This window comes from Cottoperca gobio, chromosome 16 (assembly GCF_900634415.1).
Source record: "Cottoperca gobio chromosome 16, fCotGob3.1, whole genome shotgun sequence".
Lineage (NCBI taxonomy): Eukaryota > Metazoa > Chordata > Actinopteri > Perciformes > Bovichtidae > Cottoperca > Cottoperca gobio.
In genome coordinates, this window is record NC_041370.1 from 4,484,554 (window position 1) to 4,510,038 (window position 25,485).

Sequence of the window (25,485 nt, forward strand, 5' to 3'; positions counted from 1 at the left end):
TAGACAAACTACACAATAAATAAATAAATTAACAAGCAACACACATTCATTGATCGTGTCAGCTATTGTATAGAAGCACATGAGATAAATAGCACCTGCCAAGCTAAAGTAAGCTCAGGAGAATCCACCTAAGACTGTGAATTGTAAGGAAAAGGTCACTTTGTTGTGTTTTCAAGAACAAAAACAAATCTAGTTCATGGTCAGATTCACAAAAAACGCAACGACAGAGACTTTCTTTTAATTTCATTTATTTAACAGTCACCAGATGATGAGATACATTCTCTTAGAAAAGAAATAGACAACAAAACTGATATTATTTTGAGATTTTTAAAAACTATTATACAATATTCTTAATATATAGATTTTGTACAAAATAAAAGTCAGTAAAAGGGGCAAAGGGAGAGTGACATCTTAAAAAACACAGAGAAAAAAAGGAAGGGGAAAGGAGTTGACTCAAACAACTACCACATTTAGGAGTGACAAAGACCAATCTCTTTCATAAATAAATATAGGAAAATTAGACATCATATATAGCTCTCTTTCCAAAAGCAGGGCATTGCTGAATGTCTGAAGCATAGGTTAACATAACTGCTTTGTGTGGCCCATTTGCTTAGAAAATTCCATTTATTTTCCACTCGGAGATTAGCTGGAACCAGCGCGACTAAAAGCCCTGAAATAAAGGTATTTACCTCAATAATGGGTCTGATAGTCTGTGCCGTGCTTGACCTTTGGCTGTAACAATAACCCTCACCCCACCCTCACCCTCTATCTTTTTCTTTGTGTGCCGTACTTGGTGCAGACCAAGCGCAGAGAGTCTCCTTAAGGGAACTAGAAAATATGGGTATTTTTTTCTCTCTCTCAAGGCCATTGAGAAACAAGCTTCAGACTCCCCCACTCACAAATAGAGACAATTGAGGAGAGCACGTGTGGGAGGGGTGCACGGTCTTAGAGCATAGGAAGGTCATACTGCACTACCAACATCATTTCACCATTTAATTCTGTTCGTACACCATGTGTATTTCAGCGCTGTCCTTGTTGGTCCTTAGAATTTCAACAATACAACAACAACTACAAGACAACAGAATAAACACACAAAAATTGGATGTGGATGGCTTGACGTAGACTTATGCCACTTAGATTGGCTGATTGTTTTCTCCTTAAATCTCTCCCTTTGCACCTATTTGAGTATTTGAAGCTCAGGGTATAAGCACTGAAAACATGGGAACAGGGGAATACAAAATACAGAGATTGGAGATGATTTACAATACGAATACACAACCTGTTTTCAGACACACACACCCAAAGAGTATGGAAACTGAGACTAATGAATGATGATTGATTCCACTGCAACAACAGACTTTTGTACCCTCTGTGAGCAGGCAAGCGGACAGTGACATTGGCCCTTCTCAGAGCAGGACAGCAGGCAGAGTGACTTGGCGTTAATCACAGTTTTGTCTCGCTTCCTTGGCACATTAAGTCGGAGAGGCGAGCGGCTGCCGGACGGCCGGGGTGAGAGATGGGAGGACAACGCGTTAGATTCCCAATAATGACGCATCGCTGCCGCATCACTTTGGAGATTAAAAGCAAGATGCTGAATTTCAATCAAGCCACATTAATGGCTTGGTGTGAGGAATGGTCACTTTGTCTCCAGTGGCAGGCAGGGAGAGAGAGAGAGAAACTGGCACGAGAAGCCCAGGTGAGACAAGGTGATACAACCTTTTAATTCCCCAAATTGCATGCTAGCCAGTAATGATAGAATCCATTTAACGATGTAGTGACAATATTCTCTAACTGAAGGCAAAAGGGCATTTACAAAATGTTACATCCAAGAGAAAAGTTAAAGCGCCAAGGACTAAATGCATGTAGCTGTAAATAACAGGACTGCTGGTGTACGATAATTAATTGTATCTGATGAGCATGTGAATGTCATTATCATCAAAATGGTAAACTCGTTTCAGATCAGTTCTCTATTTAAATATATCGTATGAAATGTAGCAATATTGTATTAATTAATATTTAAAATTTGGTACAGTGAGTGATAAGGAACAGGTAATGTCTAAGAGTTTGAGATAAAGCTTTAAAAACCACGGATCTAATCACAAAGCAACTAAGGATTTTTTGCAAAAATAAAGATTGTCCCCACCACCACTGACAACGACACCATATGAGAAGAGGAGTCCAATTTTAATTCAATGCCAAGATGTGACACTTTTTTACGGAGCTCCTGATTTCCTAATTTGTTGCCGTCAAATATGGCAGCCACCTTACAAAACATGCCAAGCTCTGCCTGAGCTGCTCTGTGAACGTGCTGCACTAGGAGATGTGACCCACTTGCAATAAAGTGCATTGAGAGTTCAGTTCTCATGGTAGATGAGAAGCGATGTTGGCCAAGCACAGCTGAGAGATTGTCATCACAGTATAGCTGATATGAAAAAAAACCTAATGCGACATGAACTAGATCTCTCGGGGGCGGGGGGTCAGTCAGAAGAGGATAGGGTGACAGAAGAATTGTCAAGACAACAAAGCGGGACGGGATTGTTGGTCCTTTAGTCTCTGTGTCAAGTCAGGAATGTCACAGTTGAGCACAGTGCTTCATGGCTAGGGTAGTTCTTTTAGTTCAGAGGGTAAGATGTTTTGTCCAAGACTTCAGCCAGGCACCCAGCTCTGGTTGCTATGGGCTTGCTGTGGACCAGTCAGACCACTCATTCCCATTCCCATTCCCATGGTCACACCCATGCCCATACCCATGCCGATGCCAACCCCCTGGGCTAGGGAGCAGTCAAAGTTAAAGTCCAACTCCTCCCCAGAGTCCATAATGTCATGGAGGAGAATGGACTCCACATCGCAGTCCAAGCTACCGTGGAACATGTCAATGTCCAGGTCAGCTGGTAGTCTCTCATGGGGGTGAGGTTGGTGATAGCCATGGTAGTTGCTACCAACACTACCATTAACTATCCCAAGGCCATGGTGGTATGGTCCGTTAGTCATGCCTTGATGTTGTGGGTCAGGGTAATGGTTGTGACGAGGGTGTGGGGCAGTGGCCACATGGCAGGAGTCCTGGGGCATGCCAAGCATGCCTGCTGGGTTTGGTGGAAGAGTGGTGGAAGCAGGGAGATGGGCATGTGAAGGGGGGCTATACAGGTAGGGAGCTTTGTGGTTGTAGGTCTGCAGCTGATTGCTATTGCCGCGTGGGATGAGGGCCACAGCCCGGGGCGGTGTGTGGTTATGGCTCTGGTTAAGGTTGTGACCGTTGTGAGCGAGGCTGTGAGGTGAATTGTGGTTGTGGTTGTGGTTGGTGACACTGTTGTGATTATGACTACTAGTATGGCTGTGAGTTCTGTTATGGCTATGAGCTGAGCTGTGACTATGAGGTCCATTGTGACTGTGGCCATTGTGGTGGCCAGGGTGGTGGCTGTGATGGTTGGAGCCTACTCCATTACTAGCCTGACCCATCATAGGGTGGCTTTCCCTCTCCTGTCCCAGCATTATGTCCTTGGAACAGTATTGCTGCGTAGCTGGACCACCTGTTAGCAGACTCTGCAGGGCATTGGTGCTGGAGTACGCCCGCATGGTTCCAGAGAAACTTGCTGGCTTGTTCTCCTGAATGGTCTGCATGGGTGAGTGATGTCGCAGCATCCCCATGCCTGTTGCACCATAGACGCCTGCACCATAGGGGCTCTGACCCTTCACTCCCGAGCTGTAGTGGTAGACAGGGGTTTGGTGCTTATGTCTGCCAACAGCTGGATGCTGCTGGTGCTGCTGGTGTTGCTGCTGCGATGGGTGATGGTGATGATAACTATCCTCCATCAGCTGTTCATCCAGACTGATGGCACCTGTCAGGTTAGCCAGCTGAGGCAGCTGTTCGAGGGGAGGACAGAGATTCCCTGCCCCTCTGGATGGAGAGTGGGCACTGGTCGGTGAGGGATAGAGGTGGGGGGAGGTGGAACAGGACAGGCCACCCTCCTCTGGTTCCTCTGGCTCTCCTTCTGCAAGGATGGGTGACAGACGCCCACTCAGTGTGGAGGCTGACGAACTAGCCCTGGAATGGAGGTCTGTCCAAGCGTCAAACTCTCCATCTGTCCCAGATGCACCTCCAGTTCCTGGGAGGCCTTTCCGTGGTGGGCTGTCATGGTCGGGGGAGCCCTGAAGACCAATCACAACAGACCCTACTCCTATCCCAGGACGGCCAACCCTCTTGCCTCTGACGCGGCCTTTGCTTTTTAGGTATTTGGTGCTGTTGTCCATTGAGACTGCTCGCCGGCGGGGGGACTTGCCCATCTTCCCTCCATCTGGGTTAAGCATCCACCAAGAGCTTTTCCCTGTTCCCTCATTCTGCACCCGGATAAAACGTGTGTGGAGGGATAGGTTGTGGCGAATGGAGTTCTGCAGAGAGATGAGAGACACACACAGTGAGAGAGATCAAATTAAATTCACATCACTTATCATTCATACACAAATCACTTTTCAGAGGTGAGCACTTTAAATGAGAGAAATTTGCATAAGATTCATATAAAATGTTCCAGAGGAATATAAGACATTTTTACATCCAACGTAAAAATCAACAACAGAGACAAACCTACTTATAAATCATTCAGTATATACATGCTCAGTCATAGAAATAATGTGCCAAATTATCAGGTTGATTCACGTCTATTATTAGATGTACAAAACACACAGAAGTATATGCACAACTCTTTATGCAATCAGTATCAACCAAAGTCAGAAAAATTGAGCGCATGTTCAAATATACAAACATGTACGGAGGACAGCTACAGCTGGCACAGAGCACGACCCTGTCAACCTCAACCAACCTGAAATGACCTGAGACTCAGTCATGAGACACTCTCCCTATGTACGTCAATCCTCCCACTTTCATTTCCATCAATCCATCTGTCCTCCTCTACTTCTCCTTTCAGCCAGGCTGATGTAAGCTGCTGTGGTTGGGCGTACTGTATGTTTGAAGTCAGTGCCAGTCTGGCTTAGTGCCAGCCCTGTCTCTTTCGCTCTTGTAGCTTGAATGGGGGGATGCATCGGAAGATTGAGCCGGGAGCAAGGAAGGCTAATGGATGTATCCCACCCTCCGACATCTACCTTCACTGCCTATCTCCCCTTCTCTCCCTTGTTCTGTCTTTATCATGGTCCCTTTTTCTCCTTTGTACCTATTTTGTATTTTTCTTATTTCACACACTTCTTTGCACACAACAGTCATTTTCCACTTCTGCTTTCAATCTCTGTGCCTTCAATTATACAGTGTGTCACCAATTTCTTTCCCATTATCCTCTACACCGGCATTGTACAGTCACTGACTCAGTAATTCATAGGATATAGTGTCTTTTTATTATCATTTTACTATCATTTATCTCAAGGGTTGTGTGCAACAGAGTCTGTCGTGGCAATTCTGCTCTTTGTTGAGCGTGAGGCATTTTGACGCTCATGCAGGAAAATATCAAATCAAAAGCACCTCCTGTGGTTTAGGAATATACTGGGACAATAGATTGTTTGAGATTGAGGGGTACTCGCACTTCTACCATCTCCATTATGTTGCAGATTATTTGTATTCACACTGAATTGCACGGCAGGGAAACAAATAAATCAAATTGCAGCAGAGAACACATAAATGGGAGGCGAACTGAATTCAGGTGATCTGTGAATGCCTCCTTGGGTTATCTCGCTGTGACACCTACGGCATTGGGTAACCATGGCAACCGGGTAAACGTGCAACTGCAGAACTATATCATATTGTGGTGATAGTCAAGACAGGGAGAGATGGAGGGAGAGTGGGGGATGGGGGAAAGGATGGAAGAGGAGGCAGTTGTTTGATGCTGCTGCTCCAACACTAAACAGCCTTTCATCTCGGCAGTGCAGGTCCGCAGGGGATGCCCGCTCCCCGCTTCTGACGGCTTCTCTACGTGCCGCGCCAACTCCCTGTCTCACCCTGGCTGGATCATCCACCTATCATACCACTCCAAATCATCTCCATCAATCCTGTACATGCCTGAATTAAAACATATGTAAGCTTTCATGCCATTCCACAATGGCCGGTTGTAAATGGGACATCTTTCATAGAGCTGAACCACTTCATACTACAACTCTATGTGACCTGTCTGATTCAAATCGCAATTTATCCCTGTATGAGGGAAGAGCAGCCCCATTGAACTTGGAGGGATTTGTCATCATCCCAAACCCTCTTTATCTGATGAATCCACCTGCCAGAGAGATTTGAGAGATTTCGGACGGTGGCCAGCCATGTCATCATCATCAGCAGCATCATCATCATCACTAGCTGTCGGCTTCCTGTCGTGTAGTTTTCCAACACATGTTTTTCTCTGTCATCCTGTTTGTGTGTTTTAGAATCTAAGAATAGCTCAAGTTGCAGGTGGTTCCACTGTGGGTGTGGTTATGTCCGCCTCCTGTTCCCTGAGTCTGAGTCAGGGGCAATTTGGCCAGCCTATGGCCCTCACGCCCCCGAAACAAGCAGTCACCGCTAATCCCCCTCCATCCCCGAGTAATCCCAGACAATCCTGGGCTAATCCCAAGTTGATTCAGGGGCACTCCCAGCTGGGTGTCTCACACAGAGCCATGCCAGGTCACCACGGACACAGTGGGCAGCCCGGATATGCTATGATCCAATAGTAACACAGCATAAGGGCATCCTAATGTTTGTGTTTGTGCATTTTAGTAGATTTTTGAGGCAGTGAACTGATGTTAACCGCATTTTTGATGCCTCCATTGAATAAACTACCTTTTCTCTGTATTCTGTCCTTGAGGGTTGGCTTTGCCACATTTTTACCCCGACGGGTTGAATAGAATAAAATTGAAAACTTTATTATGTATTAAATATTCATAAAATGGAAATTCTCTTTCAGCCCCCTGGCTTGCTGAGGCAGACGGATGAAGCCCACAGAAACATACAATGACAGAGAGGAACACACACATCACACGCCTGGGTCCAGGAAGCTGCTTCCTATTCAAATCATACCCCTTTAATACAATGGGCCTAGTGAAGAGGGTTCTAAATAATGAATGAACCAGTGGCTGGGTTTATGCAGAGAGATGCACTGCCTGGTCCCATAATACTGAAAAGAACAGACAGAGTCATAAGTAATAGTGTGACTTATTTGTTTATTATCAGGGACATTTACCCTTGTCCTAAATCTACAAACAGAAATCCAATCAACCTGAAAGGGGTTAATTTGGACATCAGGTAAAAGAGGATAAGTGGACGAGTTTATGGACCAATCAAAGCCAATTAAGGTGAACAAGGTTCTCTTGGTTGCAGGAAAACAATTAGCCTTGGTTCAACTCTCATTAGAGCCTAAAAATCACGATAGCTGATTTAGATATTTAGACAATAGACATCAAGCCCCAGGACTGCACTCGTTGTCCTTCAGATTAAAAACTTAGGATCTTTTTGAACAAATCTGACATGTTAACACTTTTTTCGACAACACACAGGTGGACTAAGCAGTAAGAGGGTTTTGGTTTTTTTGATGGCTCAAGGAAGGAGACAGAAACAGACAGACATTTCCTGTTCAAATCTGGTGAAACATATTATTGCTAAATATTTGTTGGTGAGCAGAAACAGGTTCCTGGGATTCATCTATCACTTGTTTTCCTGTTTACCCTGCCTTCTTCCATGCAAAATTGGTTTGATTTAGGGAATGGAGAGGCCTATTTAATGTTAATAATCAATTAAGTTTAATGGCTATCAGTGCTGAGGCTTAGCACACATCAAGGTCTGAAAACCCTAAACAATCCACCTGCATTATAAGGCTAATATGGGTGCTCAATATGCCATGTCCCCACTTTTCGCACAACAATGTTTAACTGCGACAGGCTTGTCAGTTAAGTGGCTGTGCCCACTTGTGCAGATTGGCTTGTTGCCGAAAGCGTCCCTCTGTTGCCTCTCCCAAGATGTCAGTCAGACATTAGCATTGGGAATATATGAGTATGGGAGCATTGGTTGTTATGTTGGGCCCAATGGTTGAACTGGGATAACCTGACTGACTGGCATGGGGGTAGCTGTGCTGGGGGGCACAGCAGGAGGTGGAGGGGCCTGAGGGTAAAGGGTGGGAATACAGAGGTACCACAAGGGGCCCCTCCACGGCACACAAAAGGGTGCCCTCAAAATGCCCCCCACTCACCCCATCCCCCTCCATTAGTCCCCCATCAGAACCCACTCAGGGTTTTTCCCGCTCACACACCCACACACATGCTCACACACAGAGGGGCGAGGAAACAGGTCAAACGGTTTATAGGACCCATCTTGTGGCGAATGTGCACTCATTCAAACAGAACTGAGTGACGAACTAAGGACTATGAGTGGGGTCTGGGAACCAGCAAAAAGAAACCACTCACCCGATTCAAACAACCTCAAGGGTGAAGCAGCATGGTGCGCTTGCCCAGCTAAGAACACAGCAGCTGTTCTTGTAGTGGCACCGGGTAAAGCCGTTTGCCACACTCGACTGGTATTACCAAACCATTTCATGCAGAATGGAGCCATTATGTATTGTCAAAGGGTATCTCTCTGTGGTGCACATTCATTTGATAAGCCTAAATCAAGGGGGAGTAACAGAAGCACTAACTGTGTTTATTGTGATGCTGTTTTTGCCTGTGCAGAAGGCAGGAGGGATCAGGGGGAGGGGAGGATTCAACACAAGCAGTTTTGTTTAGCACAGGAATGAGTTTTGTCAGCTAAGCCTGTCTCCAGGCTATTGGTGGAAATTAGCGCCGGCTAAATATTCGCTTTCCATGATTGATGTCACGGCTCGCGTTGTCCCTTTGAAGGGAAATAAAGAATTTAGAGCCATGTGGATTAATAGGGACAGGGTTGGGGAATTGTATATGTCGGAGGGGGACTTGAAGAGGGACTGAAGGGCCTAATGGCTGCACAGATATGGCCCAATGGAGCTAAGACGATATGGTGTATCAGAGAGTGAGAGAAGACAAGTGAGACTATGACAGTGAGTACAAGGAAGAAAATTGGAAATTGTTTGTGTGTGTATGTGTGTAAGAGAGAGAGAGAATGTGTGCGCGAGAGAGAAAGAGAGGGATGTAGCCATTTGCCTGAGAAGCCCAGAGTCAGATGATTAAAATCCCTTTAGGAGGCTTCTTTAAGAGAGACAGATGGGCAGACGGGCCTGTTTTTGGAATGCAATCAAATTGAAAAGATTAAAAAGGAGTCTCTTTTATTAGGAGGTGAGAAACAGTTACTTCTCTGCCACATGCCATCATCGCCTCCACAGCAGTGGTCACGACTGCATTGGCATGCGAGGCACATTACAGCTCTTGTTGGGGAAGAAATAAACCTGCGATTAGGAATTGTATCTATCGCAGTGTATCACTGTGGGGTCTCTTAAGGATTGGCAGCATTTCTAATTTCTTGTTGAATAAATATGATTTACATGAAGAGTCAAAAACGTCAGGCTCTCATTTCTTCTAGAATCATTACAAAAAAGGCTTAAGTGAGCCAGGGCCACTCAAGGATTTTTCACCAATATCTGTCCTATTACGGACAGAACTTTCACTTAATCTCAATGCGAAATCTAAACAGGTACAATTCAAATGTGCATTCCCTCGGCTGCCATTGTACTTGAATAGACTGAGTTTGCACAGTAGAGTGATTCAAGCACTGTGAAAGGTGCTCTGTATTCGACCCTATTATTCCACAACACTGCAGGAGTGCCATTTATAAAAAGGCTTAAAATGGAAAGCAAGTATGTGGTAGTGTGTCTGCTAGCCTCAGATCAGGAAGTAGCTGTGGAGAGGGGTGTAATGGAGTTGGTAGGGGATTCCTGCCTGACTGTGCACTAATTGCATCCAATGGCTGGCGAGTCATCAGCCGTGCCCACCCTGGCGCCAAGGGAAGGGTTGGCATTGGGGTGGCAGGGTGTGGGATAGAGAAGGGCTGTCGCAGCTTTGGCGGGTAAAAATAGATGCTGACAGATTAGTAGAGCATCTGAGACCCGGACAGGGGATCGGAAAATCCGCTTGCCTGATGCCAGGGACAGCTGAGTGTTTCCGGTGGGCGCAAAGGGGACACAATCTGGCCATCACGTCTGATGCCCACGCACAAAAAGGGGGAGCTGGGAGAGTGGGTGTGAGCACATGAATGAGCACGTGCCACAGGATAGCAAGGGTGTGGTTTTTCCACTTGGACCTGCAAGGTAGGAAGCGCTTGCGCCCTCCCACTGAGGATTCACACAACAGGTGTTTGGACTGGCCCACCTGTGGGGCCGGCCGCCTGCTCGCACTTCACACCTCGTCTAGAGAGCAAACTAACATTTTCCACTGGGCTTGCCATGCTTTTGTTAAAGACCAACACGTTTCTGGAGAGCTTTTTACTGCTATTTTTACAAGATCTGCATGATATGCGTGTGTGCAAGCATGCACAAGTCAATCTGCATTTATGTGAGCGCCTGTGTGTCTATATTTGTGTATCAGCCCATTTAATAGCCAACAGGCACAGTGTGGATTTGATTATATTGAAACCTCACTCTGCTATATACAAAGAAACTGTCGGCCAACAATGGAATCAATGCAGGCCCAGGCTTTTTTCACACTTTGTCTCCACATAATCTCATTCATAACAATGAGAATCTCATTTCCCACATTCTAAAGGTCAGTGCACACCTCTGATCACACTTTAATAAACATCATTCTCAGCGTTTTAATTTAATTTCAGCAGAGCAGGAAACTCATAGGCAGCCATGCAAAATTCATCGGATCGTCCCTTTAATTGTTTCACTTTCACAGTACAGAGAAGAATGACCGCAATCACAGTGCAGAGAAAAATAATGCACAAATACACAGAAACACAGGCACACATCTGCAGCACACACAAACACACGCACACGCACACATGCACCCCTAGACAGAGGAAAGATAAGTAATCAGTCAAGTGCCAGTTTTGGGTACATTTTAATAAAATAAGCTTCACATTTTGTTTTGGACCTGCACCAAGTAGTGGCTCCACATCTCTTTGTCATCACACATTTTAACTCTCACCTAAATTGGCAAACTGTACCAAACAACCCCACAAACATGCTCACACACACACACACCTATACACACACTCACTCTGTCACACACGTACATTGCACACACATGCCAACATGACACAAAGCCTGGCACACCGGGCACACTCATTACCGCAATGCCAAGCTACCAGTTGCTAAGGAGACCTGTGGGAGAGGGAGGGTTCCTTGTTGTTGCCATAGCAGCCGGCTCTCTCCCTGCCAACCCTCTCCCTCGGGGAGAAACAAGGCAAGAGGTGGGGGGTGAAGTGGGTAGAGGTAGGGGGCAGCGGTTTAATAGGGCTATGAGGTGCAGAGGAACTTCATTAGCCATCAGTGTGCGCTGCACCAGTCACTGCTTCCCATGAATGCCTACCCACATGCAACACTTCAGCCTGCAGACTCCCACTTACTCACGCACACCCCATAGACTCTCACTTATTCACACACCTATAGGGAGAAGATGAAGAATGGCATGCTCAGACTGAAAAGCAGGGAGTTGGCAGGGAGGGTCGAGTGTATCTGTAGGGGGAGGGGTTGAGAGGGCAGAGGTGGGTGAGGAACAAAAAGAGGATGGGGGAACAAAGGAGAGTTTAGAAAGAGTCTTGGATGTGGGGGCCTGCTGGAAAGATTGGTGCACTCTTAGGTAGTTAAGGCTGTATGAAAGCAGTTCCCTCTGTAACTGTGCCAGCTCCTAACCAACCTTGACCTTCAGCTCCAGCCTCTATTCTTCAAACCATAGAATAGCACATACATACTGTATGCTTTTTCTGTAGAAGCTGTAACTGCACGACAAAGCACACAACTGCAACTGTTCCTCTATACAGCCAGTACTCCACCTGTGTAGGTTATTTAGAACATGCTGTTAAATCACATTAAAAAGAAATGAAAACGCTGTTTACTTGATAATCGTTTTTCCACTAAATTCGCGTTATGAGATTGTTTTGTAAAAGTTTGCTGTGCACACTAAAACGCCAACACATGGATAGAAACAGTCAGCTCCACTTAGCCACCTCAGACTCTCTATCATCCTTTATTTTGTGCTCCACTGTAACCAATCACACACTGCAGATGTTGTCATTGATATCTCTTTCAGTTTCTGTTGTCAGACTATAAAATAGTGATTTGATTGTGAATGATGGCTATAAACACTACCTGTTAACGGAAATGTCGAAAACACTAATGTAAGATTGACAATTTATCAAGCTTCTGCAAGCACAGCCAAGGCACTTCATCTCAGCCTACAAATGTCCCTGTGATTATAATTGTATTATTAAATTGATTAAATTGAGTATTGATTTTCTATCATCTTTAATGTGGTTCATAGTTTTTTTTTTAGATGTATCCACTTAAGGATAAATTTCATCTTCAGGTGTATCTCACTTGGATTAGGATGGAAGGACAGATTCATCCATGTCCATGCACGGGTCAGAAATAAAGATGACATTAAGCAGAGGAGTGGTTTTATTGGCCAAATCACTGAAGACAGTCCTCACAAAGTTGGATGAATTAAAGAAAACTTTCACTCAACAGTGGCATGCGGAGATCATTCTGTACTGCAGTCCAAATTAAACCTAAAATGTTTTTTTCATGAATGACATGACAATTACACGCTTGAGAATAAACAAATCAAAACAAAAAAGCTCTGTTGGTATTGCAGAACCAGCATTTTCAAATGTTTCCTTTTATTTCAAAGAGATAAACTGTTGGAGGTCCAAAGCGTCCCCTTGGTTTATATTCATGTGGAGAGAAACATAATCCTAGTTAGTGGTGAGATTTGCCTCAGAAGCAGGATGCTTGTGAAATCAAGGAGAAGAGAGTTGAACTCCTGTTGCAGGGTCAACAGGAGTTCTGTATTCAGGAGCAGAGCTTCTGCTATTGAATAATAATAATTATTATTATTGATAACCCCTAATGCTGCTCGCTGCCTCAAATTCTCATACTTTAAGTACGAGTGTACAGTATGAAAAAGGCAGAGTATTGATCTGGTCTGAATGAACTCCATGTGGTTATATATGGTTAAGAACACCACCCCCCCCCCCCCCCCCCACCCCCCTAAACCTCTCCCACCCCCGACCCAAGCTTGACCAATTCAATAAGAGCTCACAAGGAGAGAAAATGAAGGACAGCGAGAGAAAGACACTCCTGTCCAACTGAGAAGAATGAGGAGATGGTGGGGGGGACGAGAGAAGACAGGATTCACCCCTCCTCCATCCCTCCTCCATCCCTCCTTCCTCCCCCCTCCTCTTTCCGTTTTCTGAAACAAAAAGAGCCCAATTAAGTCAGTTTGAGTTAGGGTCTCGTGTGTGTGTGTGTGGGCAAAAATTGTGTATCCGAATCATGAGTGTGTGTGCAATAAATGGAAATAGGGGGGCAATGTACTGTAAGTTGTTGAGACTGTCTGAGAGGGGAAAGGGGGGGAGAGGAGGAAGGTTTGTTGGGGTTGTGGGGGAGAAAGCGGATGGGTAAAGCTCTCTCTCTCTCTCTCTCTCTCTCTCCCCCCGTCTCTCTCTCTCTCTCTAACCTAAGAGGGCCAAACTTGCTCTCAGCTCCTCGACGGGAGACGCTGAAATATTAATCGCCACGCTCCAGCCGCAGACTAGTGAACACAATCGCTTCAAACTCCCACCCTAATGAGTGTGTTCATGAATGGCTAATGTGCACAGATGGGGGGCTGATGACTGGATAGTTGCAACGGGGAGGTGAGGGAGGCAGAGGAGGAAGGGGGAAAGTGAAATTTTGGTGCGGCGTGGTGGTGGTGGTGGTGGTGGGGGGTTGAGTCGTGCCATGACCTTTTAAGAGCCTCCTGAAAACTTAATTAAGACTAGCCCCGCGTTACTTTTGCTTTCTCTTACTCCCACGCACACACTCTGGCTCATGCTCGCATGCCTGCACACACACACACACACACACAAACATATCTCTATGATCCCTCATTCTCATCCTCTCTCCTCCTAGTGCATGCTGATTGTTTACCCCCTTGCCCTTTGCATCCCCCCCCCCCCCCCCCAGCTGAGCTGAAGCACAGTAGATTTCTGGGTCTAAAACTTAAAATGACTCACGCAGGCTTTTTATGAATACGTCAATTTCTTGGTCATGTTAACTCACACACCACACACACACACACACACACACATCCCGAGATAAAGAAAAAACACAGGTCGACATTAAAACTGCAGAGGCAGGTATGTCGTTCCTCGCCCCCTACGTGGAGACATCTCAGAAAGAGGATGGAACAAATCCACAGGGCTCTTAAGAGCAAGGTGAAGAACTCTTTCACCTGACACGCCATTTACCTCCACAGAGAAGTTGGAGTTACATCTCACTGATGGGGTGAACTGAATCCTAACCCGTTTGTATCTCAGGGCATGTATAGGCCTCTCAACCGGAGCTTGTACTTTGGGAATGTTAATGCATCACATGCATCTTTTATAGCTGAATCCGACCTGTTCTTTCACCCCGGGATACTTTTTACCACAGCATCCTCTCTGACTATCCTCCTCATCGTCATTTCACGTACTGACGTCACATTTTTTGATAACATATGGAGAGTAACAAAGATGCGGGTTAACGCGTCTTCCCAGGACACTGCATTACCATAGAGGCCACCTACGGATTAAGAGCATCCAGCATGCAGACGCATATACAGACACACACACCGACATGCGTACACTCACAGCATCTAATTAGAGGAGTGAGATGCTGTGACCTAATTCCTAATCTCCCCTCGGCAGTCGGGATCGGAGCCTCTGCTTGGATAGGTTGGATTAGGGCGGGAAAATGGAAGGTGCCTCACAGAAAGAAGTATAGGAATGGAAAGGCTCGGAGAGAAAGGTACTGATGGGAGCATTTTCATTTAGGTGACAGGATTTAGGTATCAGAGGCTGAGACATCTAAGACTGCAGCTAAATTCAATGTGTGACACTGATGTGCATCACATAATATAACTATATATATATATAATATAATATAACTTCATTTTTTTTAGAACGTTATGAAACTGCAGATTTTACTTTTTGACCATCAAATAGATGCTCTCTCATTTTTATAAATAATTTATAGTTAGTTTAGGGTTAAATATTTCTGAAGTAAACGTGAAAAATGCTGTTTGGGTTTTAAAAAGTTAACCATTTTGTCACTTAAGGTACTGCTCATGAAACCTTATCTTATCTTTTATATATATATATATATATATATATATATATAATATATATATATATAATATATATAATATATATAAATATATATATATATATATATATATATATATAATATATATATATTATATATATATAATATATATATATATATATATATAATATATATATATATATGTAATATATATATATTATATATATTTTTTATATATATTATATATATATTATAATAATAATAATTCCACTGACTTAAAAACTAGCAGCAGCACCAAGAGCTGCTTTCCCTCCCCCTTCTCCCCCATTTTACTGCCTTTACTGCCAACACACTCTAGGCATGATAGAGGGAAACCAGTGGAGGTACTGAGAGGGGAATTAACCTTTGAGAAGGGACTGCATTGGCAAGGCTCACTGTACTTTAAGAGGCTGAGTTCAAGATTTCACTTTGCTGTCAACAGGATACTTCAGTGCAATGATCACCAATTGTCTAATTCTGTCATCTGAATCTCAAAATAAAGTGGATTACATATGCAGTACGTCAAAGGACTAATCCGCAACTTTGATGCCGTACCTGCAGAAACGACATGAAAAATTCTATGCGAACCATTGTGCCTCTATAGTCAGCCATTCTTAACTTCAAAATCTGTTTTCTATAGTTTTCTCATTTTCACCATGTCGGCTTTTACAAATTCATTTGTCATCAAGCTCACAGGCCAAAAGACAGACTGGGAGCATCATTATCGAGCTAGCTGTACCCTGTGATTACCTCGATGGCCCACGTCTATCCATCACATAAAAATTCCTGAAGACAGATGCAGCTGGATGGAGGCATATTTACAGTAAGTGCGTGACTGTGTGCACCGTGAATGGGTTTGGTGGGTTTGCAGAGAGGGTTATGGTTATATACACTCTCACACACACACACACCCACACACACCCACACACACACACACACACACACACACACACACACACACACACACACACACACACACACACACATCTGTCAGCAGCTTTGCAAGAAGCTGATACATACATGTGAGAAAGTGCTACACCTCTGTATGTTGTGTGTGTGTGTGTGTGTGTCACAGCACTCCTGGAAGGGGGGTGCAGCGTTTCCGCCTGAGTGCGACTGTCAGCGGGCATCACTCAGCCTGGCAGTGTGGCAGGACGCGAGGATCATTAGTGGACGGGGAGGGAGCGAGATAGGGAGCAGAATGGAGGAGAGTAAAGGGGAGAGAGGGGCAGTGACTGTGAGTCGGGCAGCGCGTCTTAATATCCGTCTTGAGAGCATTACACACACAGCAGTGCACTTTCCTCTCAGTCACGCAATCGCCCCACCGCAAAGACCCCATCGCGGCCCCCTCCTCTGTCATTTTCTCCCCTCTGTCACTCTCCCTCCTTCCATCCATCTTACCCCCTTTCACCCTGCATATCTGATTGACCCTCTCTGTCCCTCCCTGTATCTCTCAAGCCGTGCCCTCACTTAAGCACGGTGCGTTGCAGCTTTTCATTTCCCCAGCTCCAGATTTATCCATCCTGCTTCTCTTCTCCGCTTACATCTTTCCATTTCAGCCCATTGCTCCCATTTTCACCCACTCTGCATCACACAGACGCTCTTCTCTTTGCACTAAGCATCATTGCAAGTTGAGCTACACTTAACCACAGCAAGGTGGAACAACTGTTCTACACATGAGAGACATACGCTCTTTTCACTTCCTTCCTTCCACATACCGTCTCAACACTTCATCCCTTGCATGTTGTTCGTGGCAGCCCTTCACTCCTTCAACCATCATCTTATTCATTTGTACATTTACCCATCAATCCATCCACTCATCTGACACTTTCAGTATCAGCATGCTTCATGTTCACAGTCATTCGCATGAACCATCAGTCGTTCTCTCATTCCTTCCCTCTCTTTAGTCAGAGTGATCCCTCTGATCTCCTTCTATCCCTCCAGAAGCCTGTACTACGAAGCAAGGTCAAAATACCCAAGATATCTTTGTGTTATCTGGTTTAACTAACCCTAACAACCGTGATCCCGCTAAGCGGTCCCACGACGATGGTTATCAACTCGGTAAATCAACCCGGAGTTTATGAGCGCGTTCAGATTAAAGAGGCGGGGTGTGCAGCATATGACCAATCACAGACATGGACAAGTGTCAGCAGAGCGTCATATGTTACATATGAAGAGCAAACTACAATAGTGAGACGAATATGAGGAAGTTCAACACATGATCCAGACTAAGAGTCACACAGTTTAAACTGGATTATGACTTTATATAGCCTATAACTCCTTCGTATTATCTTACGATCTGCGCACCGAGCTGCGATTGGTCAGCAGGCGCCGCTTTTACACAATTTGATCTCTTATCCCGAACATCTGCAGGTTATGTCGTCGGACAGAAAACCCAGGTTAACCCTGAAGTTACCTCGCTAACCCCAAATCCTGCTCCGTACAGGCCTCAGGTCTGTGACCTGTGCTGCTGAATACCAGAATCAACATGCCTGACATTTAGCAAACAGAACCGCTTAAACAAAGATAGCTCTGTTAGCACAAGTGCTAATTCTCCCCCCGTTTGCTTACACAGTAGATTTCCAGGTTCAGGGATCCATCTGTTTGCTGTACTGTTGTAGCATTTATCACACACAGATTAGGCCCATTCTGTAATACATTTGTCCCAGTGAAACATTTGTGAGCTTGGTTTTGGCACCTGCTATGAGTGTAGTTTAGTATTATAGCCCTGCTATTTGGCCAGATGCCAGCTCTGTTAAGAGTTTTAGATGGCGTGGAGTCAGAAATGAAACTGGCATGTGAGCATTTGCACAAGGAACACGTGACCAACCAGGTGCAACAGAGGACAGCGTGGCAGCTACAAGGCAAACAAGACCACTGAAGCCTCGAGATGTTTCATAAAGTGTCACATGGGCCCAAGATGACCCCTTGGTCTTTGGGTGTTTGCATTAGGGCTTTGTCCCTATACGCTCTTCATTTTAAGCACTAAACAATTAATCTATTCATTAGAATAATACATAGATTAAGCAATAATGACAAAAAGTGTTTGTTTGAGCCCTACTAACGTCTGAATCACGCTTTTATCTCCCACATAGGGGATTTGGTAATTCCAAAGTAATTACTGATCTTAACGGTCAAACAGGCTGTAAAGCTCCCAACCACACCAATCGCTGTCAATAAACACGCAATCTCTCAGTTTCTACTCCCGCATCATAGCCAGGTAACATCGCAACCTCTGCCCTTTACCACACAGCCACTAGCTCGATGCTCTCTCACACACACACAAACACACACGCACACACACACACACACACACACACACACACACCTTTTTCCATAGGAAGACCAATGCCTGGCCCTGTATCTCTTTCTCTCGCACATACACACACAAATTCCCTTGCATGAATTACAACATCTTTCTTATCACCACTCCAGATAACACAGCCCTGGAAATGTACAAAGACAACCCCACAAACACACACAGCCTTGACCCCAGCGGCCTCCCCGCAGCTGCCCCTCTTGCACCTCCTTGGCACTCATCTAGATCTTTCCCCGGAATGCCGGTCTTTGGGCATGGATCACTTGTAAGGATTTGTGAAAAGACGCTAAGCTGATTGCTAAAGGGGAGGGGGCAAATTACCCTTGCACAACTGCATAAAAACCTTCTTGGGTCATGATTTGCCTTATGTAATAGATTGTGTGCATGTGTATGTGTCTGTGTGTTCCCGAAATACCACTCTCTCCCCCCCCGCAGCTCCTACCCCACGCCATTTACCCATTTTGCACTAATTGAGGGATCTTTTTTCGGAAGCTGTTATTGCATTTAATTATTTATTTTGACGGGAAGCAATCTGGTGGTTAGTGAAGGGATCGTGAACGTGTGTGTGTGTGTGTGTGTGTGTGTGTGTGTGTGTGTGTGTGTGTGTGTGTGTGTGTGTGTGTGTGTGTGTGTGTGTGTGTGTGAGAAAGTGAGAAGGAGAGAGAGAGACGGAGCAGGACTGGGTCAGTGTAGCGTTTTGGGTAAAAGTGTGTGAGGGCAGAGCTACTGTAAGCTAACTGTACTGTGCGTCTGTGGGGCTTTGCATTTATGAACAGTATACAAGAAGTTTACTGTGTTTGTGTGTGCATGTGCATGTTTTGCATCTCAGAGTGCATGACTTTCTGAGTGCAATGGGAGTGCACTAATGGACGCACACTTGAGCTGAAAAGTGCAGAGTGTAGCTGAAGTGCAGCCAAGTCTGGCTTCCAGTCCTGCTTGGATGCCCTATAATCTACTCTCTACTATTCTAGCTCTCTTTTCTCTCCCTCTCCATTTTCCTCACTTCTGTCTCCTTGTCTATCTATCTCTGTCTCTCTATCAATTTAAAATTGTTATCCCCTTTTCATTGACTGAGCCGGCCGCCCCCGTCTCCCCGCTGTCTCCCTATTAAATCTCTTTATCCTGGTTCGGAGAATGAAGAGACGTGGATCAGCATCTTCGCTCGCTGCCGCGGACTTTCCTTTCCTCCCTCCACCCTGCTGTGCAGTGAAGAGAATGAAATAAGGGAAGATGACATGCAACCACCAGTAGTCCTGACCTTTATCAAGCTGTAGTGCCTGAGGCAGGGTGAATGAGACATTAAGAAAATGACTGAGCATTATTAACCCCTACTTACTTACACACACACACACACACACACACACACACACACACACACACACACACACACACACACACACACACACTGTCTGGACTAAACAATGGCTCTGATGCCTAATTCCTTGGCCCGTACTTTTCTGACACTTAAGGATATACTGAAGACAAATGATCAAACTGGGAATAACACTTATGCATTCTGCGTCACGTCACTCCAGAAAGAAAATAATGGCAAGACGGACCGGCCTGCCTGCTCAGATTGTTTAACTGTGATTGATCCCTTGTCGAGCTCCAGCTTCCCAGCACTCCCGTGAATGCCAAGTCCTGTTGAGAATTGATGCTTCATTATAAACCAACCGCACAAGTTCTTCAAATAATGCATCAGCCTCTGAGAGAAAGCTGGACCTGTGAGGGCCAGATGTTAACCCTGACAGTCCCAGCCAAGCTGTACTTCTAATGATAGATCATTTGCCTGCTCTCTCTCTCTCTCTCTCTCTTCTTCCTCTGTCTTTCTCTTTTGTGCCTGCGTGCACGTGTGAGCGACTGCCGCATGTGCATGTGTGGCCATCCTTCTACTCCAGTCAATCAATGAGCAGAGACAATTCCCCGAGTGACATTTACGGAGAAGAAAGAGAGCCATTTATCACTTTAGTTTTGGGATAATAAAGGAATGACTGAATGAGCCAGTGTGTGCGTATGTGTGTGTACATGTGCGTGTGAGGGAGAGAGCAGGCGAGAGAGAGAGAAAGAGAGCTAAAGATGAAAAGGGGATTTTAAAAGCACATGAAAGGAGCAGGAGAAATGAGCGAGGGAAGAGGGAAATGAGTGATAAAAAGGCTACTTTGTTGGGAGGACTGAGAGTGTGAAATAGAACAAGTGAGGAGAGAAGAGAAGGCTGTGAGTGACTGACAGTGAAAAAGAGAGCACGAGAAAGAAGGGTATGAAAAAAAGAAAAAGCCTGGGGTACGAAAAGAAAAAAGGCAGAGAGACAGAGGAGGGGATAGAAAAGGGCTGTCTGCACAGAGAGAGAAAACTGAGGAGAAAGAGGGGGAAGAGACGGCGATGAAATAAAAAGGTCCAAGAGAAAGAGAGAAAGGGTGAACGGAGACAGAGTGAGGCAGACGTGCTGGGTTCATTCAGGGCTATGAGCAGACTCGGAGTTCAGACCTCACACGGTCAGCATACTAAACACCGGACCCAGTGTCCTGACCCAGATTCAAGCCAGTGACATACCAATCCAATTGGGGAGGGAAGAATTTCACCCCCCTGTCTAACCATACTTCCCCTCAAAAACACACACACACACACACACACACCCCTTCCCCCTCAATCCCAGCTGGTCTCACAGTCACCTCATAACCCAACAACCTCGCCCCAATCCTGTAACCTCCCCGCACATATGCTGGCTCCCACACAGATTTGCTCACACATGAATTGTTTTACACACACACACATATGTACACGCCCAGGCACATGTAAAAGGGATTTCTTTCCAAGGTCAGATTCTTCTTTTCAGCACAGGTAAGCAGACATTACAGCTCAGCGGGGTGCTGTGGCGGTTCCTGACCAGCCACTACCCGAGGTGACCTCCGCAGCGCCATCCATCAGCCGCGGGCGCATGGCACAGCCGCAGCATATCCACCGGCTATTAGCATAACAAGCATCTTTCTTGAACATAACTCTTGCTACTCCTCCTCTCCGTTGCCCTCCTTTTTTTTTTCTATCTACCTGCTCCGATCAGTCAACGTTAACTACATTTTCCTTTGTGAGCCGGCTCCCTCCATCACTTGCCGGGACCGCCAAGCTCAGGTAAACTGATCGACGGCCCTCATGCTCTCCCTTTTCCCCCCCTCCCACAATCCTTTGGCTCATGACAGGGGCTTGATGGACAGGCAGAGAGGAGCGAGAGACCCGGCACGTGGCTGCCAGGAAGGGTCTCGGAGATGGAGCGTTGTGAAATACACCGTTTAGCTCGGTATACATCATCTCTTTCTCAGGGACAGATATGGCAATATGCGTGCACGTAAACACACACATTTACACACACGCACACGGCCATCAATCCCTTGCATACAGGAAGAGATATCTGACGAATAGAAAAATTGAATTAGGAAATATGGGCACCATGATTTGTGGGACGCGAGTTTTGTGGCCGGCAGAGAAATACAGCTCTGAGCACACTTCATCTTATAGGGAGAGCAAAGAGGAAGAAGCATCTGTGTTGTTTATCTAAAGCCCCATCTAGTTACAATGGCCTGATTTGAAATATTCATATACATGTATGACAAGATCAGGCCCATTATGTTGCTCTCTCGACGGGGCTTCAGTGAATGGATTGAATGGAAACCCATCAGTCAGTGTAAATTATGAAGACAAGATACATTACATAAGCCTACAGATGGTCATGAAGAGGAGTATTATTGTAGCCGGATATCAATCATGGCAACACACGTTCTATAGTGTCATCAGTATGATAATATGCTATAGGCTATTTCAAGGATAAACTTGCCATTATAATATATCACAAAGCATATAACCACAAGAAAACACATTAGGCCTTCTGTAGTGTGCATCATCATAAGGCTTTATGTTTTAGATGGATCTGCAAGTGCACAAATGGTACTTCAGCCATAATTAACCATAAACCATATAACCTACAAAAGGCTGCAACTAATGATTCTTTATCAATAAATGACATGCAGTACAGTTAATCCTTTCGTCGGAAAAAAGTGTGAAGATAAAATGCAGAATATTAAATGTATTAAACTATGAAAAGCGGCATCTGAGAGGCTGGAAACTTTATCTCTGACAAATGGCTGAAGTGATTCTCAGTTTAACAAAAAATAGTTGCAGATTAATTTTCTGATCCAAACATTCCATAGCGATGCCCAAACGGTGCACGGGTCTGCATCTAATCAGAAATATATGAGGCATGCCTTTAAGTACAAAGACAATAGCATGTTCGTAGTACATTTATGGCTATTAAGGTGTACGCTAGCATGGATAAGGCTAGCCTGAGGCCGTCTTGCCGTGATACGGGTGAGTACTGAAGACGGAGCAGAGCGGGCCCTGTAGTCGTGGAGAAAAAGACAGAGAGAGTCGACCCAGCGTGACTACCGCCTGCCTGAGTGGAGCAGCCTGCCTGCAATTAAGGTGGAATCAGGGAGAAATCTGCGCTGCCTTGATAATGAGCCTCGTCTGAATTATTAACGAGAGCTGTTCCCCCGGGACCCGGGCTCCCACTGAGCCCATCAACCCCCCCCAACACACCCACATGCACACACACACACACAGACACACACTCATACACTGATGCAAGGGAAAAGGGAAAGAAATGCAGTCATAAACATCCACACACACACACACACGGCGACAATCACACATTATGCACATTGACACAGATGAGCAACAAGCATGCAGCTACACACACAGAGACAAAGATTTCAAGCACCACAAGGTCCAACACATTTTATTCACACGCTGAAGTGAATATCCAAAGCCATTTGCAATACAAATAACCGTTCTCTGGGACAAAATAACTCGCTATCAGATTGAAACTGACAGACTTTTCTTTGTATTAAAATAAGCGACTTCGACGTAACACTTGACTGAATTTGAGAAATGCCAAATATCTCACATAGTAGAAGAAAGCCTTTTCAATGAGTGCGTCCCGTCCATTCAGTTTACTCTACTGATCGAGCATGCGTAATAACAATGGGCATTTTCATAACCGCATTGCATTGAGAAATAATTTGTAATTTCTAAGAAGTAAGCCAGTTATTTGATGAGTCATTTAGGAAATTATTTATGTTCATGAACGCAAAATGCTTTTATTCTAAGAAGTGTACGCTGGGAGTAATATTACTATTAACTCAGATGACAAAAATGTGTGAGTGTTCCCTCTAAACTAGCAGAATATAAGAAACACATGGAGTTTTTATTAGTAAGGCTACAAGTCACAGGGGTATTGGTGTCAATAGGATGTGGCTGGAGGGTAACTGAGCAAGAACACTGGGACTTTTACTCCCGTTTTATTGAAATGTGGGCATTGTGGCTGCATGCCTAGAGCTCAGTGTGTGTCTAGATATACAGAGCCCTCAACAGAAGAAGACCTCTCTCTGTTACCTCCCCAGTTTCACAACCCTTTCCATGGAAATAAAAAGAGATGTGTTCTAATCACACAGCGCTGGTGTAACACTCAAGGCCGCCGTCCCCTCCTCTCCCATCATCTCCATGACATCTCTTACACAGCCTCAGAGAGATACACACACCACATTCTGTCCCTGCAGCTGTGAACGGTTTTGCCAAAAAATCCGCGGGCGCTTACCAAACAGTGCCACGCCTTCCAAATGAGCCAATCGCAGCGAGTCAGACAGGTTTCAAAACAAATCAGACAGCAAAACAGCACCGCAGAAAGTCGCTTCCGCTCTCGGTCAGACCCCTTCTCTCCCGAAAATGGTTCACCCCACCCAAGAACAGAGTGTTCCTCCATGGGTGGTTTGAGGAGGCACAAGTGTGTTGTGTGTTTCGTGCAAATGTGTGTTTGCGTGAGCCAGAAGGGATATTGGAAACCATCACCCTAAATAGTGCGATGGGAAAAGAATGACAAATTCTCTTTACATCTTCAGTTTAGGAACACTAAAGGAAGTGAAAGGAGCGTTTAATATTGTGAGAAATGTCAACAAAGGGGCTGTAAAATACAAATGTAATTGCAGAGCCACGGGTTTTAGGCTGGATAAGAAATGCTTCAACAGTTGAAGTTCAGTTCAGCTCAGAAGAACATCCAAATTAGTTCAACCCTGTCGAATTGGGAACATGATGGTCTCATCCTCTTGTATTCTGCTCCAAAAGACCCGGTAGCTGAGAGGAGTCGAGCTGAGGAAAATCCAGCATTGTTATCCTATTATCTCTGAGATAATGTGAGATATGAGATTTCTCTTAGATGAGAGGAGGCACACTGCTTAAGGCAATCTAGATCAGTGGCAGGAGACTGACGCCGTAGCTCTCTTGAGAAAGACTCCTCACCTCAATTGGCTCTTGTACCAAAAACCACTAAGACAGAAAGAATGTATAGAATGTCTAATAGACGGACGGATCGAAAGGGAAAGGCGGAGAGATAAAAGAGGAGATGACATGGGTGTCTGCTAGATGGAGTGATAGGAGAGAGCAAAGTAATATCTAAGGCAAAAATTATATTGTTTTTCATATTACTGTCTCCTGATTGCTGTCTCGCATATTTGAATGCTTGCCCATGCTTTGGTAATTTGCATGTACATTAATCATTTTCTGTGAGAAATGAACTGCCACGGCTGCCTGGCGGCTGCAGGGGGAGGGAAAAAAAACCAGCAGTGAGAACAGGCTTCTTGGCATCAGAACCCCAGCTCAACCCGAATATACTGCCTGAACCAAACCTGGCTCACGCTGCAGGAGTCATGGGGAGATGTAAGGTGCTCATAATCCTACACCATAAATCTGTCCAGCATGCATCATATGCTCTCATTTTCTGAGTGTGTACGTGTGTGAATGTGTGTCTGTCGCACTCTTAAATTACTCTGCTCCCCTGAGCCAAGACGGAGGATAAAAAATGAATCAGCTGAAGTCTAGGATACTTTCCAGTCTCTCCAGACTCCCCAACCATCAACAAGCGACGCAAGCATGCATTCC

General features: G+C 45.2%; 1 protein-coding gene across 1 annotated transcript in view; it reads right to left on the bottom strand.

The window, feature by feature from the left end:
* Positions 1 to 231: 231 nt before the first annotated feature.
* LOC115021873 (forkhead box protein O3-like) overlaps positions 232 to 25,485 on the bottom strand; it is a 29,584-nt gene continuing 4,330 nt past the window's right edge. Inside the window, exon 2 of the mRNA XM_029452609.1 lies at positions 232 to 4,383. Coding sequence (XP_029308469.1) covers positions 2,647 to 4,383 — 1,737 coding nt within the window. The 3' untranslated portion in view covers positions 232 to 2,646. The remainder of the gene's footprint in view (positions 4,384 to 25,485) is intronic.